This window comes from Miscanthus floridulus, chromosome 2 (genome assembly GCF_019320115.1).
Source record: "Miscanthus floridulus cultivar M001 chromosome 2, ASM1932011v1, whole genome shotgun sequence".
NCBI classification, from domain to species: Eukaryota; Viridiplantae; Streptophyta; class Magnoliopsida; order Poales; family Poaceae; genus Miscanthus; species Miscanthus floridulus.
This window is the reverse complement of record NC_089581.1, coordinates 172,231,997-172,258,479: the sequence shown is the minus strand read 5'-3', so window position 1 is coordinate 172,258,479 and position 26,483 is coordinate 172,231,997. Positions and strand designations below refer to the sequence as shown.

Here is a 26,483-nt window from a genome sequence, read left to right as displayed (position 1 = left end):
AAATGTGTTCTCTCTGTGGTCTTCATCTATGTTTGCGGGGATGGGACCTGTCGAGGACAAATTCGTCGTGCGGGCTGGAGATGGGGCGAAACCTTTCCCCGTGAGTGTTGACGGGGACGGGAAAAGAATTTTCTCCCTTGCGCGGAACAAGGATGGGAAGGCATCCCCCAACGGGAATTCACCGTTGCCATCTCTAATCCTACTACCTCAATGTCTCCTTAATAACAAGTTTCAAGTACTTCATCTCACCCTAATTTAACTAAAATTTAAATTATGAACACAAGATTTTAGTTAATTGTAGAGTCAAACTTTTGGCATGTAGCTGCATTAATTTTATTATTTGACCATTTTGAATGGATTTGGACTTAAAAAACAATTAGATTGAATTTAACACGAGTCATTTTACTTAAGATTTGGATTGAACTCTAAGTTTCTTATTTTCACCTTGTTAATTAGATTTCTCTATATGTACATTGTAAAAAACTACGTGGCCAAAAAAAACGTAGGACATGTGATATCCACTAGAGCGGCGAACGAGCAAGGGAAAGGGCCAAGGCAACCTGCGTGCCTCTGCCGATACGGGCTCGCCTGATTCGCTCTCCCGCGATTCCTCCCCCACAAATCCTCCAACCCAACCCAATCCATCGTCTCAAAATTCCCGCAACCTTGCATCGTCTCGGCTCCAAATTCGCCCCCTTCGGTCCACAAATCCCCTTCTCCACCTCCGATTCTGCGGCGAATTCGGTTAGCTTACTCTCCTCCGAGCTTATCGCCAACCGTGTGGTTAGATTCGATTCCCCGTTAATTTTCGCTTGAACGTTCAGCTTTGTGGATATTTCTTCCCCTTTATTTTGGATTGATTGTTGTTCGTTGTTTCTCCCTTTCTGAAATCTGGATTGGGCCTTTTTCGAATTCGCGATCAGTCCCGACCTCGAGATCCGGCTCATGTTTTTCACCCTGCTGTATTCCCATCGACCCCGAGTTGCCAATTTGAGGAGCTCCGAACGCGGGCCGCAGAAAGCGAATCGAATGAATCAAGCTCGCGCGGCGGGGAGTTGATGCCACCCGACGATGGATCGCCGCATCCTTAGGTCCTCGCCGTGCAACGGCAGCGGTAAGAACCCGCCCCCTTCCTCTCCGGCGGCGGTCTCACGGTCTGTGTCCTCCGGCGGCATCGGCTCCAAGGACGACGACGCTGCCGGCGAGCGCAAGGCGCTGCTGCCGCGGCAGCCGCCTGGGGGCATGGCGCGGAAGGGCCGCAAGGGGCCCAAACGCCGTGTGCAGTGGAAGGATAGGCATGGCAGCAAGCTCACCGATGTCAGGGAGTTCCAGCCTAGGTACGTCGAAAACAGGCATCCCCACTCACATTTTATGTGTCCTTTCGCAATGAGTTGGCGCAATTGTTAATGATTGATTGATGCTACCTGATAGCAAAATTCTTTTGACACCAAATTATACTATTGAATTAGATGAGTTCTGTGTGATTTTTGCTCTTTGGTGAGGTTGCATGAATTTGCACAAATGGAGTTATCTGGATAGCTATAAGTGTCCCGCGGTAACATTTGTTAAGACTATATGTCTATAGCGGGAAATGGGAAGAATGGTGATCCGATTATTTGTCTGGAGCTGCAGCTTCAACTTTGGTTTCAGTTATTGGGCAACATCTTGTCTGGCAGGGTATGACGTTAGAAAATGTGTTTTGTTGGGGATGTCGTAACCTTCCATTCTCAGCAAGGCTAACGGAATGGTTGGGCTTGGGAGCTTTCAATCATCTAATTCAAGTAAGTTGGTTCAATACTTGCGGTTACCTTTTTCTGAAGTAGCTTGGAGACCTGAATAAAAACTGAAAAGTTTTGTCGTTATCAAGACACCTAATACGCTCTAAATGTGAATTTCTTGCCTACTAAAGTTTAGGCAGAGTTTGTTACTCAGGTCTAAAGGCATGGTCTCTGCTGTTAATTGCTGGGAGAGGAAGGGAGAGTAAATGTCGAACTCTACTGTGTTTCTAATGAGTCTGGTTTGCATGTTTTTCCCTGTTTGCTTTCGATATACTATTCTGCTGCAATACAAGCACAAAAGGTGATCATTGGTTTATTCTGAAGTTCAGTTTATGAGTTGGTGTTCATCAGTAAACATTTTTTTGCAAAATGTGCTTTAATGATTAAATGTCTCAAGCGTTATGATCTGAACACTGTGCTATTTCTGGCTTTCTAGTCAGAGATGATGAGCAGTCGAATTCAATGGTGTCAATCACTTTATTTAGTATAGGCAGTCTAGATGAACTGAACTTTGTGATTTTCTGAACCTTTGTTAATCATTCTTGAGGAGCTGCACATGTCAATTAACAATAGATTGTTGAATTCGTACTCTTTTTATCAACTAATAAATGAACTTCCAGTACTTAGGGGTTAAGATAATTAGTTCTTCAAAGGAAAAGAGATCTAAGACAGCTAATGCTCAATATCTTATTTTCATCATTTTATACATATGAAGTCAACTGGCCAAGTTGACAGTTAAATCTGGTCACATGCATGTAGATTACACAACCTCTGCTGCACCTGAAAACTTTGTTTCTATTCATTTTTCGGAGTGGACATGTTTAATGCTTTTTATGCCCATGCCTAGCGCTTTTCATGGGATCTGAAGCTTTATTTTGCACTAATGAAATGGTGAGAAAAATTCTGTCTTAGTATGTCTAACAGCCAGCTGGAACTAGATACGATCACATGGCCACCCATTCTGATTCCCAATCTGTTTAGCTGACCCAGTGGAGCAAAGGAATCTGATTACATGGGGAAAATCTTCAGTGGGTTTAACCACACTATAACCAAAAGTTCATTTTCCACTTACTTGGAAGAATTTCTGTGGAGACCGCTCATGGCACTTTATCACTAGTCTCCAATTAGCTTTATTTATCCAACAACAACAACAACAACAAAGCCTTTAAGTCCCAAATAAGTTGGGGTAGGCTAGAGTTGAAACCCAACAGAAGCAATCAAGGTTCAGGCACGTGAATAGCTGTCTTCCAAGCACTCCTATCTAAGGCTAAGTCTTTGGGTATATTCCATCCTTTCAAGTCTCCTTTTATTGCCTCTACCCAAGTCAACTTCGGTCTTCCTCTGCCTCTCTTCACGTTACTATCCTGACTTAGGATTCCACTACGCACCGGTGCATCTGGAGGTCTCCGTTGCACATGTCCAAACCATCTCAACCGGTGTTGGACAAGCTTTTCTTCAATTGGCGCTACCCCTAATCTCTCATCGAGAGCGCAGTTGAGATGAAACTGCACTTCATGTGATAGTGAGTCAATATAACCCTCTATTTTGATGTTCCTATTTGATCCACATAGGAACCCATTAAATTTCAACTACTCTGCAATGGGCCAGAGTCTTATATCCAAAGGTGAAATGAGTAGAATTTGGTAAGATATGAATATAACATGCCAACCTCATGCTACTTTGTTTTATGCCTCATGTTGGTACTGCTGTAGTGTCTGAAGTTCTGAACACATGTGCGTACACAAACCTAGACCTCACACATGCACACCCGCTTACCCTCGCCTCCACGCACACATCCAAGACCTACAGACTACACATAAGTCAGGCAATTGCGTCCCTGGTGTGATTGACAGAACCATCCAAGACTCCGCAAGGCACATCGCAGCCCCTTTGTGGCTCCATGCATAAGAGACAGGATTTACTTGGGCAAACCCAGTACAACATCTGCGTCGAGCTGTGCTTGAACGCGGGTGGGTGGGTGCTGCAACCAGTCACCTACCCATTGAACTATCAGCTTGTTTGCGACAATATCATGCTACTTGAGGATTTGTTTGTTGGCTTGACCAAAGCTTTGATGCTATGAATAATCTTAGAGGTTTGGTGCTATGAACATGCATGCTAACCAGTAACCAACAGAACATTTTTTCTAGTGTTATTATCTATGCAGCTGTAGGCTTGTAGCTTTGTAGGGCAATAATTAGGTGAGTATCATTTCCTCAGGTCCTGTTCTGACAAAGCTATTGCAGTTTGTCCTTGTTAACGTGCATGTTCTGTTTTTACTACATCGCATTTGTTGCACTTTTTAATTCTTGGGAACCAGCTAACAGCCTTGTTTTTTTAACACTAGCGGAGTCTTTTATTCTCTTAGTAGATTTTTGAGATTCATTGAATTCTTTGTTATTATTAATTAGTCATGACGTAATGCAATCAACAATGATCTCTGTTGGGGCTCGTTGCACTTTTATATTTTCAAACTGAGCATATTGTAGTTACCTTTTTGCAAAAAGTATTAATTTCCCTCTGTTATCTTCCAACTTTGCACTTCTCTCAACAAATATGTTTTCCAACTGAGGATATTATAGTTTCCTAAAACTTATAATTTCCCTCCGTTGTGTATTAATATTATTCAATTTATACAAAAAACCACATTAGGTATTATGAATATTGTTTTCATTGAGAAAAAAGTTCTCCTTAGGGGTCGGGCATGAGCGTGATGTCATTAAGCCTTCAAGTTGATTATCTTTGTAAAAAATCAGATATATTTTCCAATTGCTACTGCTTGAAAAGCCTCCATGCTATACTTAAATTGTCGTGCTGATCTTGTTTATGGTGAAGTTTGAAGCTTACTACTTTGAACAAATTATTTTAATTCTTCCTCTAAATATGCTTTTATCTTTTCCATAATTTGCAGTGACTCAAGCGACTCAGATGATGAATATTTGGATACATGCATATGCTCAATCATGTAAATACATCTTGCACAGGTGGATTCTATCATGTGTATAAAGATCTGTATCTCAGTATTCCTGTCTTCGGCTTGGTCCTAACAGTACAGTAAAAATCCTGCATACATAAGTTCATTCCAACAGACTCCGGCTGTCCTTTGGACGCAAGGGAGCGCATTTTGGAATGATCGCCAAACTGGTGATAAGCAGCGGGTGGATATTTAGCTGGCCTTAACTGGGAGTTACATCAAAGACCTAGATATGATCACTGGATACAGTAGGTAGACAGGGATTAAAGAAGGCGAGAAAGAATGCCTTTCTTTGGTTTAATTTTGGATACCAACAGCATCCTGAGTTTTTGGCAGAGTAATGATTCATGTGATAATGCAAATGCTATTAGAATCGAACACTACTAATTCCTATGCATGATTCAGATCGATTTTGTCTATACTATTTGATGTATTAACATGGTATGTTCCTTTTTAATCCTTGCTACCATCATCTTTTGTTCTACTTAATGCAGGCGTTAGTGTCCAGATTGCTTTTAAACACTGTATGTCTGTATTAACAAAATGATCTGCCGAATTTCATTTTTGCATCTAAATTTATGCCGCTGTGCCTGTACTTTATTTATTTTGAGATATGGTGGGACCGTAATAAAGATAGTAATTTTGAGATATGGTGGGACCGTAATAAAGATAGTAAAAGTAACTTGCACTTGCATGACCGAACAAGTAGACACTGTTGCTAGACGGATGGTCGACCCAGCCCGGTTGAGCGGTTGTTTAGTGGTCCATCCATGACCACGGGCCACATAGAGTCGGCCCATGTTGGCCCAGACCGCATTCTTTTTTTCTTTTGAGTAAGCCTAGCCCGCATTCTTGGTGGCCCTCGGATTCCTTTCTGACGGGACAGTGGGAGCCTCTCTCACGGACACGGGTTCCGTTCGTCCAACGGTCACTTGCCAGCTGGGTCAACTTGACCGTTACCAGTCGAGGCGCTTCTCCTTCCCCCCCCCCCCAACGGCTTCATCCCCACCCCACCACTTGTTTTCCTCCCCTTCCCGCTCCCCCAAATGCCGCCTCCTCATCACTAGTCACCACTGCCCCGCGATCCCCTCCCACTCGCTCTCTGCTGCCTCACGCCGTCGCCCGCGGTTCACGATGGGCTGCTTCCTTGGCTGCTTCGGGGGGGCCAAGGAGCGCCGGCGCCGCCGCAAGCGGTCGCCGTCACAGTCCCCCAACGGCCGCGCCCGGGTAACCGACTCGACCCGCTTCCTGCTTTGTTTTGTTTCTCCCTGTTCCTCGATCGAGTTCTAGGGTTGGATGGATCGGATCGCCTGATCGAATCTGTGTGTGATGGATGTGGGATCAGGCCGTGCCGCGGGTTACGCCGAAGAAGGTTGATCTGGATGGGGAGGCCGTCTCCGCCGCCGCGCCGCTCCTAGCGACGCTCCTCGAGTTGAGGTTCGTGGGTGGATCGCTGCAGTTTCGGTCTGCGAGATGAGCCGCCGCTCTCGTCGTTTTCATCTGGCGTGTGTTGTGCTTGTTCTCAGGGACTCCACGGACGACATGTGCCTGGCCGTCGTGAAGAAGAAGGTGACGTTCGATCCCAACGTCACCACCTTCGAGGCGGCCCCGATCCCGGAGGACGACGGCGAGGGAGCCGATCCGGAGGATGGTGGGGATAGCAGGCGAGAAGGGGTGGATGCTGGCGCCGGAGTGCGCCAAGTCCGAGGCCTTCCCCTTGAACCACAGGTACAGCAACTGCACCGGCATCGAGAGCGACAGCGACTACGAGGACGCTGAGGAAGACGAGTTCGAGGACGACGAGGAGGAGGAAGGGGACGACGGGCTCGATGAGTGCGCGATGGACGACGACGAAGACGAGCACGGCCTCCTCGGAATCGGCCGCAGCGAGGAGGACGCGTGCGAGTCGCTCTTCCTGCTTCCGTTTGGCAAGACGTCCAAGGATACCGACGGCCAGGTAGCGGCGCCCGTCGTGCCCCCGGCGGAGTCCCCCTCGGTGCTCAGCTCCGTGGAGAACCTCAACCTCACCCGCTGGAAGGAACCCAAGCCCCGCGCCGCCGCCGGGCCCAAGTCCTCGGACAAGGAGAACGTCACCGTGGGGCAGGAGAACAGGATGGACCTCCTCGCTGAGCCACCGGCGGCGGCCAAGAGGAAGGAGGAGAGGCCGGCGGTCTCGGACTACAGCTACACCCCCAGCACGCCGAGCAAGCAGGAGGCCTCCGTGGACGCCAGCCTCTCCACGTGGCTCGGTTCCTCGGGGACGCCCGAGAGCAACTCGGTCCGGTCCTACTCGCCGATCAGCCGGGAGGACCGGCCGATCCTTGGGGCCCTCACCGTGGAGGACATCAAGATATCGTCGGCCAACTCAACGCCGAGGAGGTCGAGGTCCCCGAGCCCGAGCCCTGATGACATGCCGATCCTGGGGACGGTGGGGGCTTACTGGAACTGCGGTGCCAAGGAGGCTGATCCGGTCACAAGAGGGGGGTTTATGAGGACCAGAACCAGATTTGGCCAGGTGAGCTTTGTCTCAGTAATCTGACTTTTGATGTAATCCATGTTTGCTCTTCCAAGTATAATCTTCTGATGGTAAAACGTGTGCAGAATTTTGCAGGATGAAATGGTGGATTGCTACTGAATAGTGAACACCTCCCGCTAGGAGGAGACAGAGATTGCCGAGCTGGGTGGAAATGCAAAGATACAGAGTCTGTGAGAATGCGAGATTGTGAAACCAGTTTACATTTCTGTGATCCATATCCATATTCTTTCATATGTTTGTAAACATTACATTGTCATCCATATTCTAGTATGGTGTTTTTTGTGGCACTGTCAATATGGTGCAGTATTTCAATATTATTCTTTTGTCAATATGACCAATTGTATTTGTGCATGTTTCCCCTTCCTGAACTATGCTAGTACCCCTGACTACCTGTTCCCTCATTCTGAATTGCAGACGCAATAAACTTTAACCTGTCTGAATTGCAGAATGTAAACATTACATTCTGCATTGCTGTCTGGATTGACAATTGTTTAGGGAGCACCTTAATGCTGGACTATTTTGTACCAGCATCTGCAATACCAAAATCACTTAAAATTCCAACACTCAGACAAATTCTCCTCCCTCGACCTTCATTCCTGCAAAGTCAAACTACAATCTGCAAATGTTTCAAGCGTATTTGTTTTCAGGTACTTGTAATAAATTAACACACATACACCCCATGTTAATATATGCAAATGAAGTCTGCAACACACACACACTGGCCGTAAGTACGATAAAAACATCCTGCGAGCCTAGTTAGCAGTTACCGCCTCTTGGGAAGCTGAAATGTGCGCTTCAGGAAGTGGTTGGCGACCTCGTCGTCGCGATGGCACACCACGCGCAGGATGGTGTTTGGGTCACTGCGGCTCCACCGCCTGGTCGTCGGCGGCATCGGTAGGCGCTGCCTCTCGGAGACCGCCTCGGTGCACTCGTACGCCGCGATGCCAAACTCCTCCACGAGCTGCTCCGCCGTCTGCGCCATGAGCGCGACGACGCCTTCCGCGGCCCGGGCCTCCGCCTCGACCACGTCCTCGGTACACAAGCCCCTCTCCGCGCGTGCAGAAGGCTCGCTTCAGGCTCCTGAAGTCCTCTTCGATCATCGCGTGGTCCTCCATCGTGAAGCTCCTGTCGCTGCCACCGGCTAGCAGGACGATCAGGAACCCCTGGAACGAGGCCTTCATCACCTCCCGGACGGCCACGGGCTGCGCGCGGTCGACGAGGATGGAGACGAGCAGCGACAGGTTCTGCTTCAGCGCGCGGAGCGCGGGGCGGATACGCGCGTCGGCGACGCCACCGACGTAGAGGCCGCCGTAGAAGGAGTGGTGCGAGTCCAGGAAGATGAGGCGGTACGCGGCGACCTCGGCGACATGGACGATGGCCGACTGCGCCGCGGCGCGGGCACGGTCGAAATGGCTGGACGACGGCGCGAGGTGGCGGTTTGCCACGGACGCCGATGCCGCCACCGGCGGCGAGGTGCTCCGGCCGTGCGAGAAGAAGGAGAGGGATTTGTCGAGCGCCTGGATGTGGCTGAGCAGGTAGTGGAGGGTGTTGAGCCGGATGTAGAGGCGCTGCGTGCCGCGGCTGGTGGACTGGCGCGGGTTGTTGCCGCCCGACAAGGACGCGCTCTGGCTGTGGTGGACGCGGCCGCGTGGGCTCGTCCCAGGGTCTCGGCACGGCGTCGCCGCCCTCTTCCAGAGCCTGATGATCTTCGAGTCCTGGTTGCACCTAGTCAGCGGAGGCAGCGACGGGATGTAGCTCTGCTTGGTGCCTGTTTGTTTGTTGAGCCAAACACAAAAGCATGTAACACGATGGCAAGAGCTGCATAGGCTGCATGTTTCAGTGCAGGTCGTGATCGTCAGCATACCACAAGACGCGAGGAAGGTGATGTACTCCTGAAAGATGGCACCCAAGCCGTCGGCGACGTTCTGAACCATGTCGTCCCTCGCGCTCACTGGGATCCCGAAGAACTGGTCGACGGTGGCCTTGGCCAGCTTCATCAGCTCCACCGCGGATCGCGCATATGGCTCGCCTTTGGACTTTGGGATCCAACTCTACACGACATGAGCACACCGTTAAGATTCCGTATAAGATCGAATCGACACGGATGTGTTGATGGACAGAGACCTCGGTGTCTTTGGCCCTCAGGAGGCACTCCCTGGCGATCCTGAGCCTCTCCTCGATCCAAGTCCTGAGGAAGCGCGCCACGAGGGACTCCACGTCATAGGGGACGACCTCCGTGACCAACGACCTGCCACCGTCGTCGCTGTCCGCCACGTCCTCGACCATCATCGGCACCAGGGCCTTCTCGAGCCTGCCCGCCGCGTGCAGCACGTGCACGAGCTCGTTGGTCAGGCACGTGGCCTTGGTCACGTACTGCTTCAGCACGACGCCGTAGCAGCTGTGGAGCGTGGCCACGGCGGCCGCGCCCGGGAACGGGTGCCACCGCTTCAGCACCGGGCTGAAGTTGTCCAGCTCGAACTGAGCGAGATGCTCCGTGTCCTGGGCGAGCCGCGCCACGATCTCGCTGGGGTCGTCGTCGCGTTGGATGATCATGCTGTTTCCTTGTCCAAGCTCGTTCTCCAGTGTCTGTGGTTGAATCAGATTTCTCAACATCTTGGCACGGCATTGACGTATATACGTACGTTGCTAACCTTGGTGAAGACATTTCTTATGGAGCACCTGACGTAGTGATCCACGAGGTTGCCAGCGAAGCTCCCGATGCCGTCGCCTTCGTGCTCGGAGTCTGCCAGAGCGATGCCCATCCCAGGCACACTCTCTGCGATGATCTTGCTCGTGGAAAGTGCCAGCGACAGGGCACTCACCGTCGCCCCAGCGCCGGTGGCAGCCACGCCCTTCCCGTACCATTCATGGTAATCAAGCAATCGTTTCTCCGACCAGTCATGTATCGCCCCGAGAACGCTGGAGAGCACTCGGGCGTACACCGGGTCACGGTCCTCCTGCCTGGCGTCGGCTGCCGCGTCACCGAGCACCGTGAGCGCGGCGCCGGCGAGGTCCGGCTCGATCTGCCCGGTGACCACGTACTGCTGGAAGAGTACCCAGGCGAAGCACACGTTGTGGACCATCTTGTCGATCCCCAGCGTTGTCCATGTCCGCCTCATGAGCTCCAGGAGCTCATCGACCTCGTCGAGCACGACGGTCTCCTCCTTGAGGTCGAAGATGGCCTGGAGCAGCGAGACGTAGAGGATCACGTTGAGAGGGTACCCGTCGGCCCAGTGGCAGGCCTCGCCCGGGGGCCCGGTGCCGGGAGCGGAGCGCCAGGCGAGGGCGAGCACGGCGTCGCAGAGGGCGCGCATGGTGTCCGAGGCCTTGCCGGTGTCGATGGCGCGCGCGTCGGCGGCCTGCGCGATCTCCCGGAACCGAAGAACGGGGGCGTTGAGGCGGTCCAGCGGGAGGGACGGGTGGTGGATGAGGCCCGCTTCCAGGAGCTTGAGCTGCCGGCGCTGCCACTGATGGTGCTCGCCGCCGTCGGCGAAGTCGGCCTGCTTCAGCTGCCGGAGCAGCTCGAGCGGCAGGATGATCGTGTCCGCCTTCTTCCCCACCTGCAACGTTAACCTGTCATCAATTCTAACCTTTTGAGCGTGCATGAATGCAGACGCGACGCGCATCAATGGAGGTGCCTAAACCATGCATGGGTGTGGACGTACGGACCTGGCCGACGAGGGTGCGCATGAGCGTCTTGCGCAGGCGGGCGTCGCTCTGCTCCGGGACCCGCATCTGCTGCCGCATGATCTCGGCCGAGGTCATCGGGCGCCGGGACTTCCCGGGCGACCCGGGGGCCTGGTCCCTCACCGAGCGCATCCGGCCAGGCGACCCCGGCGCGGACGACGACTTCATGCTGCTCCGCACGGTGGTGGGCTGCGACGACCGCCGCGCCTTGAGCCCCAGCGCCCTCTTCACCCTGCTGCTGACGACATTCATCCCCGTGCCGCCTCTCGGGCCGGCCCCGATCGTCGGCGACCCGCCGTCTCCCCCGCCGCCGTCCCCGCCCGACGGGTAATAGTTCAGTCCACCGCCTCCTCCTCCTCCCCTGCCCCCGGCCGCGCGGCACGACATGAAGAAGACCTCGTACGCGGCCTCCCGGAGCTCGGCACGGGAGAGGCCATCGACGTGCCCAAAGGGGCACTCGACGGTTTCCGCGGCGGCTGCGGCTGCGGTGGCGGTGGAGCCGAGGCTGCGCACGTCGAGGTCGACGGCGGTGGTCTCGGAGGAGCGCGCGAAGGAGGAGGCGGACCTGCGAGCGGTGGTGGTACTGGAGGCGCCCCATTTCGTCCTCTTCCCGCGTCCGATCGAGCAGCAGCGCGTGATGCCTCTTTCGGCCTCAGGGAGAGGGCGGGGGGACGCCTAGGAAGGGGAGGCGGGCGGCTGGCATATGGCCGTGGCCGCTTGCCGCGCCGCCGTTCCAGGTAAACATGACAGCTGGACCTGAATCCGCCAGTTATTCTTGGGAATTGGGACGGATGGACCTGAGTGGACTTTCCAAAAAGGGCCTGTTCGGTTCGACACGGGCCCTGGACCCGTAGGCTCATCTGAGGACAGTAAGCGCGCGTGGTCCAACCAACAACAAGCCTCGTGCGTCTGCAGCCCAATTCTTCTGTTTGATTTGTCTTGAGCTAATGGGCTCCAAAAAAAAAAAAAGCTGGGTTTCTACGAGTGAACTACGGAAGTGGCCAGATTCTAGCTTTTACAGGTGATTCCTCTAACGAAGAAATAAGTGGAGAAAACAACACGTAAAGCAGTGGCTTAGCCAGCATTTGTCGGCCAGAATCACTAGGGATTGGATCAAAACTGTCTGCGGTTCACAAGGACCAACCGGGAACTCCGCCATTGAGGTAAAGACAAGTGATTCTTATCCCTTTTCACTGAGCTCTTGACACATACGCTAGTACAAGGCTAATTGCTCTTCTCTTGTGCCGTTTCCACTAATTACAGAGCTGAACCAATGATCCCTCAAAAGCTGATCAATCAAAGGAGCACAAGTCCTCCTCAGTGGTCAATGGTCAGTAGTCAGCATTGTAGTGCTGGTCCGGATTTAGCAAACCACTCAATAATGTGATGACCTGAATGTCTGAATGAATGCACTGAGCAAGGCCCACAAGCTTCGGCTCCGGCCCTGTTTAGTTCCACTTCATTTTGCCAAATTTTTCAAGATTCTCCGTCACATCAAATCTTTGGACGCATGCATGAAGCATTAAATATAAATAAAAAATAAAACTAATTACATAGTTTAGACGAAATCCACGAGACGAATCTTTTAAGCCTAATTAGACTATGATTGGACACTAATTGTCAAATAACAACGAAAAACGCTACAGTTGCATTTTGCCAAAAATTTTGCATCTAAACTGGGCCGTAGCTGAAGTCGCCACTCGCCAGCCATCACACTCCAGAGTCCAAGTCAGTCAGCTCGCTTCATTCTCAGTCCAAGAAAACAATGTTGACTCAGACTGTCGACAGCCTCGACGGCGTGATTAACACGCTTCCCTATTCTAAGGAGTAAGGAATCTAACAGTGCTGACTGAAAATGTAGTGCCGCGATCATCACGCCGTTCTTCAATTTGTCGTGCATGGAATGCTCCCAGTATACTGACAACGAGGGGGTTTTTCTCTATGAGCTGCTGGGCTCAGCAATGGTTAGCTCGTTGCAGCTGTACTTATCGCTCATTGCTGCGGGGCAAGGCGGAAATCTCGCCCCAGGGGCCGGGCGAGTCGGAATCCGACCCTCGGGGGTCGGACAAGGCGGAGCCCTTCTCGTGGGACCGGATGAGTCGGAGCCCGCACCCTGGGGTCTAAGGAGTCGGAGCCCACACCTTGGGGTAGGACGAGGCGGAAACCTCGTCCTTGGAGTCGGACGAGGCGTGGCCTGGCCCCTGGGGGTCGGACGAGGCGGAAACTGCGTCCTCGGAGTCGGAACCCACACCTTGGGGTCAGACGAGGCGGAAACTTCGTCCTCGGAGTCGGACGAGGCGTAGCCCGGCCCCTCGGGGTCGGACGAGGCCGTAGTTGCGTCCTTAACCATCGGATGAGCCAACGTAACGCTCATTAATCCTTTAGCTCGGATACCCGGATATAGATATCCGACAGTAGCCCCCAAGCCTTTGGAGGAGTGAGACACTCCTGCAAAGGCTTTTTGCGATCCGTTGTTTGAGGGAGCACGGGAGTATTGTTCGTTACTGTCGCTTTGCAGTCCGTCCGTGGTTTCCGCAACCGGAGGTGACTCGTCGTTTGTCTGTGACCACGTGTTCAGTCTCTTTGCGATGTCGAGCCCCTGCGCATAGGAGGGGTCCGGTCGAGGGGTCGGTTCGTCTTGTGATCGTCGTCCCTCACATGTCCATTTGCTAGAACGGAGGGGCTGAGCCGTGCCGTGCTTTTCTCGCTGGACGGAGCACGGTGCTTAGTGAGTTGTTAACGGGCTTGTTCGAGTGGAGCCCCGGCATCCCCTTCACAGGGGCCCAGTTCGAGATCAGCTGGTGACTGACTCCAGATTTTCGGTGGCCGGTCCATATAGTTCTCGAATTCGTTCGACCGGTCCAAGGGCTCGATGCATTTCTTCGGGAAAAAACCATGGACCTTGCATCATCCAAGACTCGAAACGAGGGTCGGGACGCCCGTGGCGCTTCACGCTCCTTGGGTATTGGTCGCTAGCGGGCCCGTCCTTAACCTCCCCTCACTCTAGGGTGCCCTAGAGTGGCCGTGAACCCACTGGTGGGCCAGCCTTCGAACTTCTGGACGTTAACGGGTCATGGGAGCGTTTTCAGCTCCGTATCCCACTTACCTGCGGTGGCCCATAGCCTTTGAAGGTGAACCGTCACCTGATGGATCCTTCACGGGAAAGATTTGGATAGGCGTGCGCACGTCTCTCGAGGCCGCGATGCGACTGATGCGGCATGGAACAGTGAGGGCACGACCCCCGAAGGAAGCGGATCTGGCGAGGCACGCCCCTCACCCGTTCCGCCCTTACCTTATAAACGGAGCCGTTTCTCCCCAGCCTTCGTACGCGTAGCCGCATCCTTGCCCCTCTAGTCTTTCTGCCTTTCGCTCTCGAGTTTCGGCCTTCGCTCCCCTGTTTCCGCTCTGCCACCGGTGAAGTTCTCGCTCTCCAGCCCTACGCCACCGCCGGATCTTCTGCATCACCATCCCTATTCCTCGATGGAGTCGTGGCTTCACTCTGATGTTTTCCACGCGCGCATAAAGGGTCTAGTTAAGAAGGGCCTTCTCCGCGCAAGGACCGCGGCGATATAGTGGATCGTACCTAGTGGTGAGGATCTATCGCCGCCGCTCGATGGCTACGTCGTCTCCTTTGTCCCCTTCCACGAGCGTGGGTTCATGACTCCCCCCAACCGATTCCTCCAAGGGCTGCTGCACTACTACGGGCTTGAGCTGCAGCATCTGTATCCCAATGGGATTCAGCACATCTTGACCTTCATCACGCTGTGTGAGGGGTATCTGGGGATCGAGCCCTACTTCGAGTTGTGAAAGTACTTCTTCGCCGTCGAGCTGTAGAAGAAGAAGAAGAAGAAGAAGAAGCTAGACCTAGCGGTGCCGATGGGATGTGCGAGCATCCATCTTCGAGGCAACCGGTCGTCGGAGTACATGTCCATCCCGCTGTCGAAGTCCAACAAGGGGTGGCATAAGCTCTGGTTCTACCTAAGGAACACCGCCGCCGCCCCCTACCGATCTTCACCGACCACCTAATCGAGGAGGCACCGGACGTGTGGAGGTACGGGCCCATCGTGAAGGAGCAGAAGAGGCTCAACGACCTTCTCAAAGCCATCATGACTCTAAAGGGCCATGGTCTTTACGGGACCGGTGTCGTTGGAGCAAACCACATCAGGAGGCTGGCGCCGTTGATGGCGCACGCTCTTCCAATGTACAGGATGACACCAGATTCCACGCCTGAAGGGACGGTGATGGTCACCGGTGAGGCCCTCAGTGTCGGCGAAATGGCACAACGCATCAAGGTGGCGATGGAGTGCCCGACGGATCCATCGATGGATCTCGGTGGATCTCGCCCCGGTGTACCCGGTCCTAGGGCATCCCACGGTGCGGCCGGACGTGGGTTTTATCGAACTGGTAAGCCTTCTTCGAGTTTCTTTCCTTGGCCGACCCTCATCTATTCTCAGATTCTAAGCGCTAGGATTTGTAGCCTAGCCTTTTCGCCTGTGAGTCTGACCCGCCACTGCCAGAGGACGTGGCCAAGAGGGCGGCAAACCGCGCCATGGCTAAGGCGGTAAAGGCGAAGAAGGAGCGGAAGAAGGCAAAGAAGGAGCAAGCGAAGCTACAGCGTGGAAAGCACCGGCAAGGCTCAGAGGAGAGCGGCGGCGATGAGGAGGAGGAAGAGGAGGAGGACGAGTCCGACCCCAACATCCCATGGGGTGCGCTTGTGCGCGAGGATGAGCAGGCCAACGCGGGGTAGGCCAACATGACCCTGATTCCACAGCACGCCCCGGCGCAAACCAAAGAGGATGTGCCTCCAAGATCGGCGGCGAAGGACGCGCCCCCGAGGTCAGTGGAGCAAGTCCGCCCCGCTTCGACCGACCCCACCGGGGGATCCAAGCGGCCAATTGCCGATGTGGCAGAGTCAGAGTCGAGCAACCAACCCCCAAAACATTATCAGATAATGGCGTTGAGGTGAGTTAACGACTTCTTCGCCCTTTTGTTGCGTTCTCATATTGTGTCGTGTAACATTGGTGTTTTTCGCATGACCGGCCCCAGCAACCGCCTGGCATTGGCGCCGCAGAAGATCCTGGTGCGTTGGCCAATCCCCAGGAGCCGACTGGCATGGTGCTAGGGTGCGTCGTGATGGCGCCAAGGCGGACACAGTGCCACCTAAGGAAGCGGGGGAGGCGGAGGCACTGATTGTGCTAGAGGAGGCACTTGTGGAATCGGTGCCCGCACGGATCGACGTGCCTGAGGTGGGGCAGACGGGAGGAGGCACAATTGAGGCATCCCCTACAGATGAGGTGATGGCTTGGACTTTAGAGCCTAAGCTGCTAGCCTCCTCTGCCATAGGAGGGTCCGCTCCCGAGGGAGCACCGATGATGGAGGAGGTACTGTTGGCTCTCGTCGGGCTGACGCCGACGGTTGCAACGACCGACCCCTCGGTTGGGGCTAGGCCCTCCCGGTCCCTTGTCCAGCTGGGAGACGATCCGCTCGTGTGGGGAAGAAACCAACTCCATTGGGCCAGGCGGCTAGACCCGAGCGACCTGGTATTCACCCTCGATGACCCGGCGGAGGTGAAGGACTGGATGAGTGTGCGCTCGGGACTTGAGTCCGTAGTCCGCTCTCTGACCAACGCATTGGGGGTGTTGAAGGATGACGTCGCCCTGGCCGGCCAAGTTTGTCATGTCTTCACATTTTCTACTTTCGAGCCCTGTTTATATAATTCTAACCTGATTTTTTCGTAGTCCCTTGTGATGTGCAGCCGAGAGAAGTCCCTATTCCTCCATCGTGAGAGGAGGTCTGGGGCTTGCTGCCGAAGTGTCGCATCTGCAGGAGGAGGTGGCGAGCCTCTAGACTAAGGAAGAGGAATCCTGTCAACACACCGACGAGGCCGAGGACAAGCTCAAGGTTGTGGTCACCAAGGGTGAGGAAGATGCCGTGGAGCTTGGACAACTCTGCCCGACACTCGACCTTGCCCGTCAAGAGAGCGCCGACGCTTGGCTCACGCTCGAAAATGAGCAGAAGTTGAAGAAAGAAGCCAAGGGCCTGGCTACCGCCTTGGCCAGGGATGTTGGCATGCTCCAGAGGGAGAAGATGGTCCTTGAGGAGCAAGTGAAAGGTGAGGCTCTGGTTACCTTTTTGTTTGATGTTTGTAGTCGGTTTTCTGACGCTCTTTGATGTTCGGCTTGGGTAGTCCTACAGAGGCAACTCTCTGAGGTGCGGGGTCAACTCCAGTCAGAGAGCGATGACCACGACACCTTGTGCGCTGCTGTCGGGTTGGTCTTCAATGACCTCGAGGTCGCCCTAGCCGTGGAGACGAGCTCGCTCGCAGTCCGGGTTACCCAGATCCTGGATCGGGCGCATGCGCTCACAAGGGAGGCCCTATACATCGGCGTCCATCGCGCATTCGCCATCGCCTGCTCCCACTACATTAACATCGACCTATCGATGATCAGTGAGGGCTTCACGCCTAGCTACACTGACACAGAGTTGGACAAAATTAAGAAGGAAGCGGCTCCCTCGGTGCAGGACTTAGCGGAGAAGGTCGGAGAAGAAATCCTGCCCAAGGGTGCTTAGTTAGATAGATGAGTTCGGCGTTAGTCTTTTTGTAAAGACTTTTATTATGGCCGGAAACATTGTTTGGCCTTTCTATATATATACATATATAAAGTTTGTTGTGATCCGACCCTTATTTTATGTTAAGGCATTAGAAACTTAAGTTGCGAGCGACTAAGTAATGATCACGCTGGTGAGCAAGTGATGCCATTGGTGTCGGGGCGTAGGCTTTTTGCATTCCTACCAGTTTTGCTCATCGTTGGTTTTTGGCAACTCTTATTTCTAGGCCTTGTCATAAAAAATAAGGGTCAGATGGGAAAATGTTCCTGAGTATATGTACTCCTATATAAAGTTTGTTGTGATTCGACCCTTGTTTTATGTTAAGGCATTAGAAACTTAAGTTGTGAGCGACTAAGGAATGATCACGCTGGTGAGCAAGGATGCCATAGCCATCGAGGCGTAGGCTTTTTGCATTCCTACCAGTTTTACTCATCGTTAGTTTTCGACAACTCTTATTTCTAGGTCTTGTCATAAAAAAGAAGGGTCAGATGGGAAAATGTTCCTGAGTAAATGTACTCCAAAATGTTCTTGAGTAAATGTACTCCTATCAGCCCCCGAGTAAAATCTGACCCCAGGCAGTTGCGGGGGTCGGGTGTTACTGAAGACCGATCAGATCAGAAGCGAACCCGATGGGACGTAACATTTTTTGGTTTTTGCAGAAACATTACTTAGTTTGATAAGCATATTGGAAGCTTTGGAATGAGAAGACTAAGGGTAAAAGCGACGTAGTTGTTTGATGTTCCAGGCATTAGCGATGGCTTTGCCGTCATCGGTCTTGAGCTTGTAGGTGCCGGGTCGGAGTACTTCTGCGATGATGTATGATCCTTCCCATGGCGCCGAAAGCTTATGGCGATTTTTGTTGCTCTCGATGCGGCGAAGGACTAAATCACCTACGCCAAAGGCGTGACCCCACACGTGTTGGCTATTGTACCATCGTAGCACCTGTTGGTATTTGGTCAAACGGAGTAGGGCAATGTCATGTGCTTTGTCAAGCAGATCCATGGCGTCTTCCAAAGATGCTTTGTTTTCCTGCTCGTTGTAGGCCTTGACCCTTGGTGCTCTGTAGTCGAGGTCGGTCGTGAGGATGGCTTCGGAGCCGTAGACCATGAAAAACGGCGTGTAACTAGTTGCTCGGCTGCTAGACGTCCTTAGGCTCCAGAGTACCGAGGGGAACTCCGTGACCCACTGTCCGTCGGCTTTGTTGAGCCGGTTGAAGATCCTAGGCTTGAGGCCTTAGAAGACCATACCGTTTGCGTGCTCGACCTGTCCGTTCGTGCGGGGGTGTGCTACGATAGCCCAATCAACGCAGATGTGGTGGTCATCACAGAACTGGAGGAATTTCTTCCTCATGAACCATGTGCTGTTGTCGGTTATGATGGAGTTTCAGACCCTGAATCGGTGGATGATGTCCGTGAAGAACAATACGACTTGCTCAAATTTGAGCACGGTGATCGGTCGAGCCTCTATCCACTTTGTGAACTTGTCCACGGCGACAAGTAAGTGCGTAAAGCCCCTAGGCGCCCTCTTATGGGGCCCTACCAGGTCAAGCCCCTAGACCATGAATGGCCACATGATGGGGATCATCTAGAGCACTTGGGCCAGCAGGTGAGTTTGCCGAGTGTAGCACTGACATCCTTTGTAGGTGCGTATGACATGCTCGGCGTCGACCACCGTGGTTGGCCAGTAGAAACCTTGCTAGAATGCATTTCCAACCAAGGTTCTAGGTGGGGCGTGATGCCCGTAGACCCCTCCATGGATGTCTTCCAGCAGGTCCTTCCCTGCTCGGTGGCGTGCAATGCTGTAGGATTTCGGTGTGGCTACACTTGTAGAGCTCCCCTTTGATGACGATGAAGGTGTTCTCCAGTCGGTTGGAGGGTCGGGCTCTGCCACTGGGTCTTTGATGAGTTCCATGACCTTAGGGTCAGATGGACCTAAGGGTCGGTCAGCCCCCAAGCCTAGAACTGGCGGCTTGTTGCCGGTCTGTTCTGGTTCCTCGTATCGGACCAAGGGCTTGTGCAAGTCGCTAGCGAAGATGCTGGTGGGGACCGTGATGAGGACATGACCTCCATACATATGACCATGCTTGGAGAACCATATGGAGACCAAGGAGATCAGCGAGGGTGTCCCAACCGAGAAAGAGGCCCGAAGCTCATCCGGTTCGAGTCCCCAAGGTGGAGACCCAAATCAAGTTCGAGTCCGGCTCGGGCTCCAGGACCAGTCTCCCTTAAACTAGTCACTCAGGACGTATCCGGACTCCGTTTTTGATGATCCACATATGGATGGAAAGCTAATTTGATAAGGAAGTCAACCCAATTGGTCTCATGTCAAAAGCCCTTCGGAATCAACAGGAATCATCAAAACAAGTTAGCATCTAGAATCTATCAGGGTGCTGCGACACCGTCTTTTGGTCCGTTGCATCGTGTATCGTGTTTGGGCGTATTAGGGGCGCGTCCAGGGGGTGACGCCCAAGACTCTATAAATATCAGCCGTCGCTCTCCTTAGGGTTTGAGTTTTGTTTAGTTCTTGATTTTCTCATGAAACAGACGTCATTTTGATGCAACTATCGCCGCCAAGGCCGCTTACTGTGAACCAGGGCCCTAGTTCTTGATCTTGTTCGCCTATGGCGATTAGTCCTTTCGAATAAAGACTTGAACTCTTTCTCATTATCATAAACCTCATATTTATTTGCAATTTCAAATTGCATTTATCTTGTTCTTGCTTATGTTCTCGATTCACTTGCAGGAAAGCCTTCTCGGCGAGGTCAATCGCGTTCGCGTGGTTGATAACCAATGGAGCAGTGGTGTAACGGTTGCGGGGGTCCAAATCAGTCTTGGTTCGTGCCTAGATCGTGAATGTTGAATCTCCACCAATCGACGCTATCATACCTTTTGGAAGATCGGGCCTAGTCTACATCAAGTGGTATCAGAGACCTTGTTACCTGTTAGGTATAACTTTGTTTTCCCCTTTAGATTGTTACTGTTTTTACATTACCTATAGTCCACAAAAAGCAAAAAAAAATACATCATCACATATTCCCTATCCTATAGCCTCATTGTGCTGTGCAATTTTGTCTCTGTTTCGCGTTGTTGAGTTTGTGCCCTAGGTCAAGTTCTGGTTGCTGGTTTTAGATCGTTTTTGAGTCCAGTTTGTGTTTTCCCCTTTGTTTTTCATCATAATCCGTGAACATCTCTAAGTCTTGATTGAGTTTCCTTTGTATCCATCAAACCCTAGTCCATGCCATCTAATTTCCTACACTTGTCTTCACTGTTTCCATCAAATCATTCCTGCCATGACCAATTTTGCGCGTATTGTTCCCGTTTTGTCCTCTAATTCAGAGTACGTTCGTAAAATTGGTCTAGTTTTCGCATACGAACTCGAATTTCGACGTTCCATATATCAAAATCGATCAGAAAATTTTTTTGGATCCGTCTATCCCTCGCATTGTCGGGGTCGAAGATTTTTATTTTGGTCAAAAAGTGGTCACAAGATCCTCTTTCTGTGGTCACAAGGTTTTTATCGATTTCGAGCATGTCTTCTGAAAATTCCACAGGTCACGACTTTCACTTGTTTAAGCTCATATTTTCTATGGTTACTTCTTTTGTGCTCCCAAGTGAAAAAGTTGAAATTTCCTAAAAAAAACAACAAGAGCCCAAAAATAGAGAAAAAAGAGAGGGGCAAAAGTGGAACAATATCTAGAGGAGCACATAGAGAGCGCCATTTGAGCTGTGTTTACGTGTGCTGATTTCTGCCTTGTTCCTAATCATATTCTTGTTGTTCACATCACTTAATACATCTGGTACTTGGAACGCGAGTAGGCCAGCAACTAAGACAAGTACTTGGGATACTTATTCAGCTTTGCCATTCAGTTGCGAATTTTGCTATTCCTTGCTACTATATTGTGCCTGTCGAAGCTCCACTTTCTTCTATCCAAGTACAGGTTCACCTTACAACTGTTACACTTAAGCTACAATAGTATCACAGTCACCGACCAATTTCACCATATGTTGCTTTGGTAAGAACACTTGTAAGACCGTGGTAAGACGCTTGAGAGTGTGTGACGTCCTTAGGGTTTGGGTTTTGTTTATTTCTTGATTTCCTCATGAAACAGATGTTGTTTTGCTGCAACTGTCGCCGCCAAGGCCGCTTGCTGTAAACTAGGGCCCTAGTTCTTGATCTTGTTTGCCTGTGGCGATTAGTCCTTTTAAATAAAGACTTGAACTCTTTCTCATTATCATAAGCCTCATATTTATTTGTAATTTCAGATTGCGTTTATCTTGTTCTTACTTGTGTTCTTGATTCGCTTGCAGAAAAGCCTTCTCGGTGAGGTCAATCGCATTCGCGTGGTTGATAACCAATGGAGCAGTGGTGTAACGGTTGTGGGGGCCCAAATCAGTCTTGGTTTGAAGCCTAGATCGTGAACATCAAGTCTCCACCAATCGACGCTATCATACCTTTTGGAAGATCGGGCCTAGTCTACATCAGACCGGCTCTCGGCTCGATGTCATCTTTGCTAACGTGTCGGCTGCTTCGTTGAGCCACCTCTAGATATGGTTGAGCTCGAGGCCATCAATCTTGTCCTCCAACTATTGGACCTCATGACAATACGCGGTCATCTTGGCATTATGGCAGCTCGAGTCTCTTTGCATAACCACTGAGTTCCACTATTCGTCGAAGCCCAAACAACTGTCCTGGGTACCCCCGTGGTAGGCTATCGGTGGTAAAACATCGACAGCTGGCGCGCTAGGTAGGGGTTCTCAGCGCTTTGCGTTCGAGAGCTTGGTGGACCTAAAAAAAACTCGCCGCGGCACTCGTCGGCTCTTGTCGACAACTCGCTGCAGCTCAGAAGACCTCAAGACCAACTCATTGCGACACTCGTCAGTCTCGTCGACAACTTATGGCGGCTCTCATCAGCCTCATCAACAACTCGGCATACTGACGGACAACTCGCCATGCTCACAAAGCTTCATCAGCGTCGTTCATGGAGGCAGGTTGGCAAGAAGAATCCAATAACTTCAGCCACCATCTCGCATGCACGTCGAATGAGTACAACTACTGATGCCTTTAATCATCATCACCATGGATACGTCAAGAAATATACATCCACACAAGCCACTCCATCAGGATCATCGAGCACAAGTCGGACTACAATGCCGCCTCCGTCTAAGGCTTCAACACGGATCGTGGCAAGTACTCAAAATCGCCCGGCAGATGTACGCCAACTCTAGTTGGACAAGAAGTCAGCTCCCACACCAAGCAGAACTTGGACATGATGAGTTTTGGAGATCTACCTGGATACGACAAACCAAGACCATATGATGATGCATCAAAGCAAGATGATGTCATACATATATATACCTAGATGTGATCAACCTGTACATACATGCAACATGTACAGGCTTCACGTGCTTACTGGCAGCCAATGCCTTCTCGGTTGGATCTCTACTCCAAGCACGAACTGCAACCCACTGCTCTGTCATGGTGTACAACAACTCGACCATGGCAACTGACTACTCTGCTGTGGTGTCAACAACTCGGTGACTCCGCCTACGCTCGACGTAACAATGAACAACTACTCGGATGCTACGCCAACTATTCGGCTGCACATTCGACTACTTGGCCGCGCCGACCGACTACCTGGCTGCGGTGAACGATAACCCGGCTGTGGTAATCGACTACTCGACTACAGCGATCGACAACGCGGCCACGAACCAAGCTAAGTCATGTCTCATTTTTTATATATTTCAGATATTATTCATATATGTCTCTAGGAAGACACAAAAATCATCATGCGAGCAAACATAGTGCTCTAAAGTCAAATCATCATGCGAGCAAACATAGTGCTCAAGATACAAAAAATCATCATGCGAGCAAACATAGTGCTCTAGGTCTTCTCTTAACGGTCACCGAATTCCTTAGGTAGAACACGCCTTAATCCGTGAAGCTTGTCTACTCACATGGACGGTCACGAACCGAGTGCCAGGCTCACATGGTCACATCATGAACCTCTGAACCATATGCTAGAGATTCAAGTGCTTAAACGTAACAGGACACTACCTGAGGAATTTGCATGGCCTAGCAAGAGCAAGACGCAAAAAGTTTATATGCATTTCATAATGCCAGGGCCTGCCCCTGATTGATTATTCAAATATGGGACATGCTCCCCACTTTATATCTGGAATGTCATTTACAACATATTTTTATGTTTAACATGCAGGAAAGCTACATCTGTACCATGAGATCAGGAAAAACTCGCTCCTGAGAGCTACTTTACTCAGATAAGTCAAGAAACAACCTGGTTTGATCAAAAAAGAACCCCAATGAGGTACGGCAAGAACCAAGACAAGCTTAGAAAGAACCCAGATTGATCAAAAAAGAACCACAACAAGGTGCGGCAAGAACCAAGACAAGCTTAGAAAGAACCTGGATTGATCAGAAAAGAACCCCAACAAGGAGAGACAGAGATCAAGTCAAGATAAAAAAGAACCCATATTGAAGAAAAACAACCCAAACAAGTTGGGAACAGAAATCAAGACAAAAAAGAACCTGGAGTGATCAGAAAACAACCCGGATGAGGTACATACAAGTTCAGAAAGAACCTAGACGAAGTGCAAACAACCTAGAAAAGGAACATCAAGAACCAGAAAAGTCTAGAAATGACCTGGATGAATAAAAATAACTCAGAAGAACATCACGGCTTAGTCAAACACTAAGCTCGGGGGTTCGGCATTCGCTTCAACTATGCCCGGGGGCTCGGATTTAAAGACGAAGGACCAAGAATACAAGAACTCAAGACTACAACAAATGACAACACATCAAGACCCTTCATCCGATTTCTTTTTGAAAGAAAAGAACTCGGAGAAGGCTCAGGGGCTGTAGGATACATAACCCCAGAAATTTTTGAAGATAAGAATCTAGACCCTCTAACTTTTGCAAGCAAAAGCAAGAGGCTCGGGGGCTACACTCAGTGAGTGCAATTTTTACGAAAAATTGCACCCACCGAAAAAGAACTCGGAGCAACCAAGAAGACTAAAGGGACCCTCTGGCTTCTTGTCACTACAAGCAAGAGGCTCAGGGGCTGCACTCACTGAGTGCACTTTTTTTAGCAAAAGTGCACATCAGTCAGAAGAAGAATCAAAGAAGACCATCTCAAGGTTTCACTTCAGAAGAACCTAGAACGGATTTACAACAACTCAACGAAGACCAAGAAGAACAAGAAGGCTTCCGAAGCTCATCCATGAGATGCTCGGGGGCTTGTCGATGCTGGACCCATGGGGTTTCCCACAAAGAAGAGAGAAGAAGACCTAGTCCAACTAGGATTCCCTGCATGTAATCCTACTAGGACTAGTTACACGTAATCCTACTAGGATCTCTACTTTGTAACCGACTAGGACTCCTGCATCCCCTGGACTATATAAAGGAGGATAGGGGTCCCTAGATCAGCACCTACACATAACCGACAAAACTCACAACCACAATATACCTCGCAACACAACAAATAGCATAGGGCACAATATACTATCCACACCAGACTAGACGTAGGGAGCCGTGACTTTCTGGTGCGCTGAACCAGTATAAATCATTGTCTCCCTGCATTTACCATCGAGTTCCTGCAAACGCCGATACCCCTACGAACAAATCACCATCTTGGGTACCTCGTGACAGCAACGAAAATGATGAGCAAAGGCTAGCAAGACTAAAGAAGAATAAATTGAAGGCTGGAAGAAGGAACAGGGCTAAACAAAGGAAGCAAATCTGGAATAAGTACAAGGTGGAACTAATGGAATACAACAGAAAGAAGGCGGAGAGAGAAGCCACAAAAAGTACAAAAAGGGAAAGAATTGAAGAATTAACAAAAGAATTGCACACCCTCATGAATAACGGAAAGTCAGAGGAAGACCAGAAGAAAGAAGTCAGGGGACCAGAAAAACAACCTGGCGAGGAAGTTCCACAAGAGCCACAAGGAGAACAACCACCCAAAAAGTCGATTTTTCAAAGACTAGGGGAAAATGTTGACAATATTGGAAGGCAAGAACATTACCCAAGATTACAAGAAAAGGGCAAGCCAGAACTAAGTCAACGATACCCGGAAGCATCAAGAAGATTTGACAAAGAAGATGATTATGGAGAATCCGAGTTTAAAGAAGACAGATCTTATTACAGAAGGGCAAGATCGCCAGACTATGGAAGAACGGAACCATACGACAGATTTCCTTGTTTTGTAGGAAGACTACAAACATTGAAGCTACCACACAAATTTAAACCAGCAAATCATTCCAAGTATGATGGCAAAGTAGAACCAAGACAATGGCTAAGAGTTTATTCCCAATCTATTGAGTTAGCCAGAGGAGATGAAGACATCAAGGCTCTATTTTTCCCAATGGCCCTCGAAGCAATGCCACTACAATGGTTTGACAAATTGAGGCCAAGATCAATCAGATATTGGGAAGACTTGCAAGAAGCTTTCTGCAACAACTTTGCAGGCATTATTACCCATCCAATGATCGCAGCCGAGTTGAAAGGAGTAAGGCAAAGGAGAGGAGAAAGTCTAAGGGAATACTATAGAAGATTCAGAGAATTCAGGGCTCAAGTCCACGACATTACCGACAGAGAAGTGATAGAAGCCTTTGTGGAAGGAATCTTAGCAAACTGGCAATACAAAGACTATTTCAATGAGAACCCAAGAACAAATGAAGATTTCAAGAGGGTTGTTGAAAAGCTGATTTCATCAGAAGAAAGAACCTAGCATCGGTTTGCTAGGGACAACCCAGAAAATAGAAGACCTGATTACAGACAGCAAGACAAAAGGCCAAGGTAGGACAACATGGTGGCAACCACAGACAATAAGAGAAGATACAATGACAACATCAACGGTGGCAATTACAATGGCAACTACAACAAT

The 26,483-nt window shown here is 50.8% G+C and overlaps 1 protein-coding gene and 2 pseudogenes across 1 annotated transcript; 1 reads left to right on the top strand and 2 right to left on the bottom strand.

Annotated features, from left to right (window-relative positions):
* Window positions 1-923: 923 nt before the first annotated feature.
* Window positions 924-4,776, bottom strand: LOC136535713 (uncharacterized). The gene is made up of 2 exons (XM_066528085.1): window positions 4,691-4,776; window positions 924-1,338 (listed from the first exon to the last, which is right to left on the bottom strand). Exons 1-2 carry the CDS (start codon window positions 4,774-4,776, stop codon window positions 1,035-1,037), a joined length of 390 nt encoding a protein of 129 aa, XP_066384182.1. The 3' UTR covers window positions 924-1,034.
* Window positions 4,777-5,846: 1,070 nt separating this feature from the next.
* LOC136535712 (uncharacterized) lies at window positions 5,847-7,619 on the top strand (annotated as a pseudogene).
* Window positions 7,620-7,914: 295 nt separating this feature from the next.
* LOC136535711 (protein unc-13 homolog) lies at window positions 7,915-11,573 on the bottom strand (annotated as a pseudogene).
* Window positions 11,574-26,483: the final 14,910 nt, after the last annotated feature.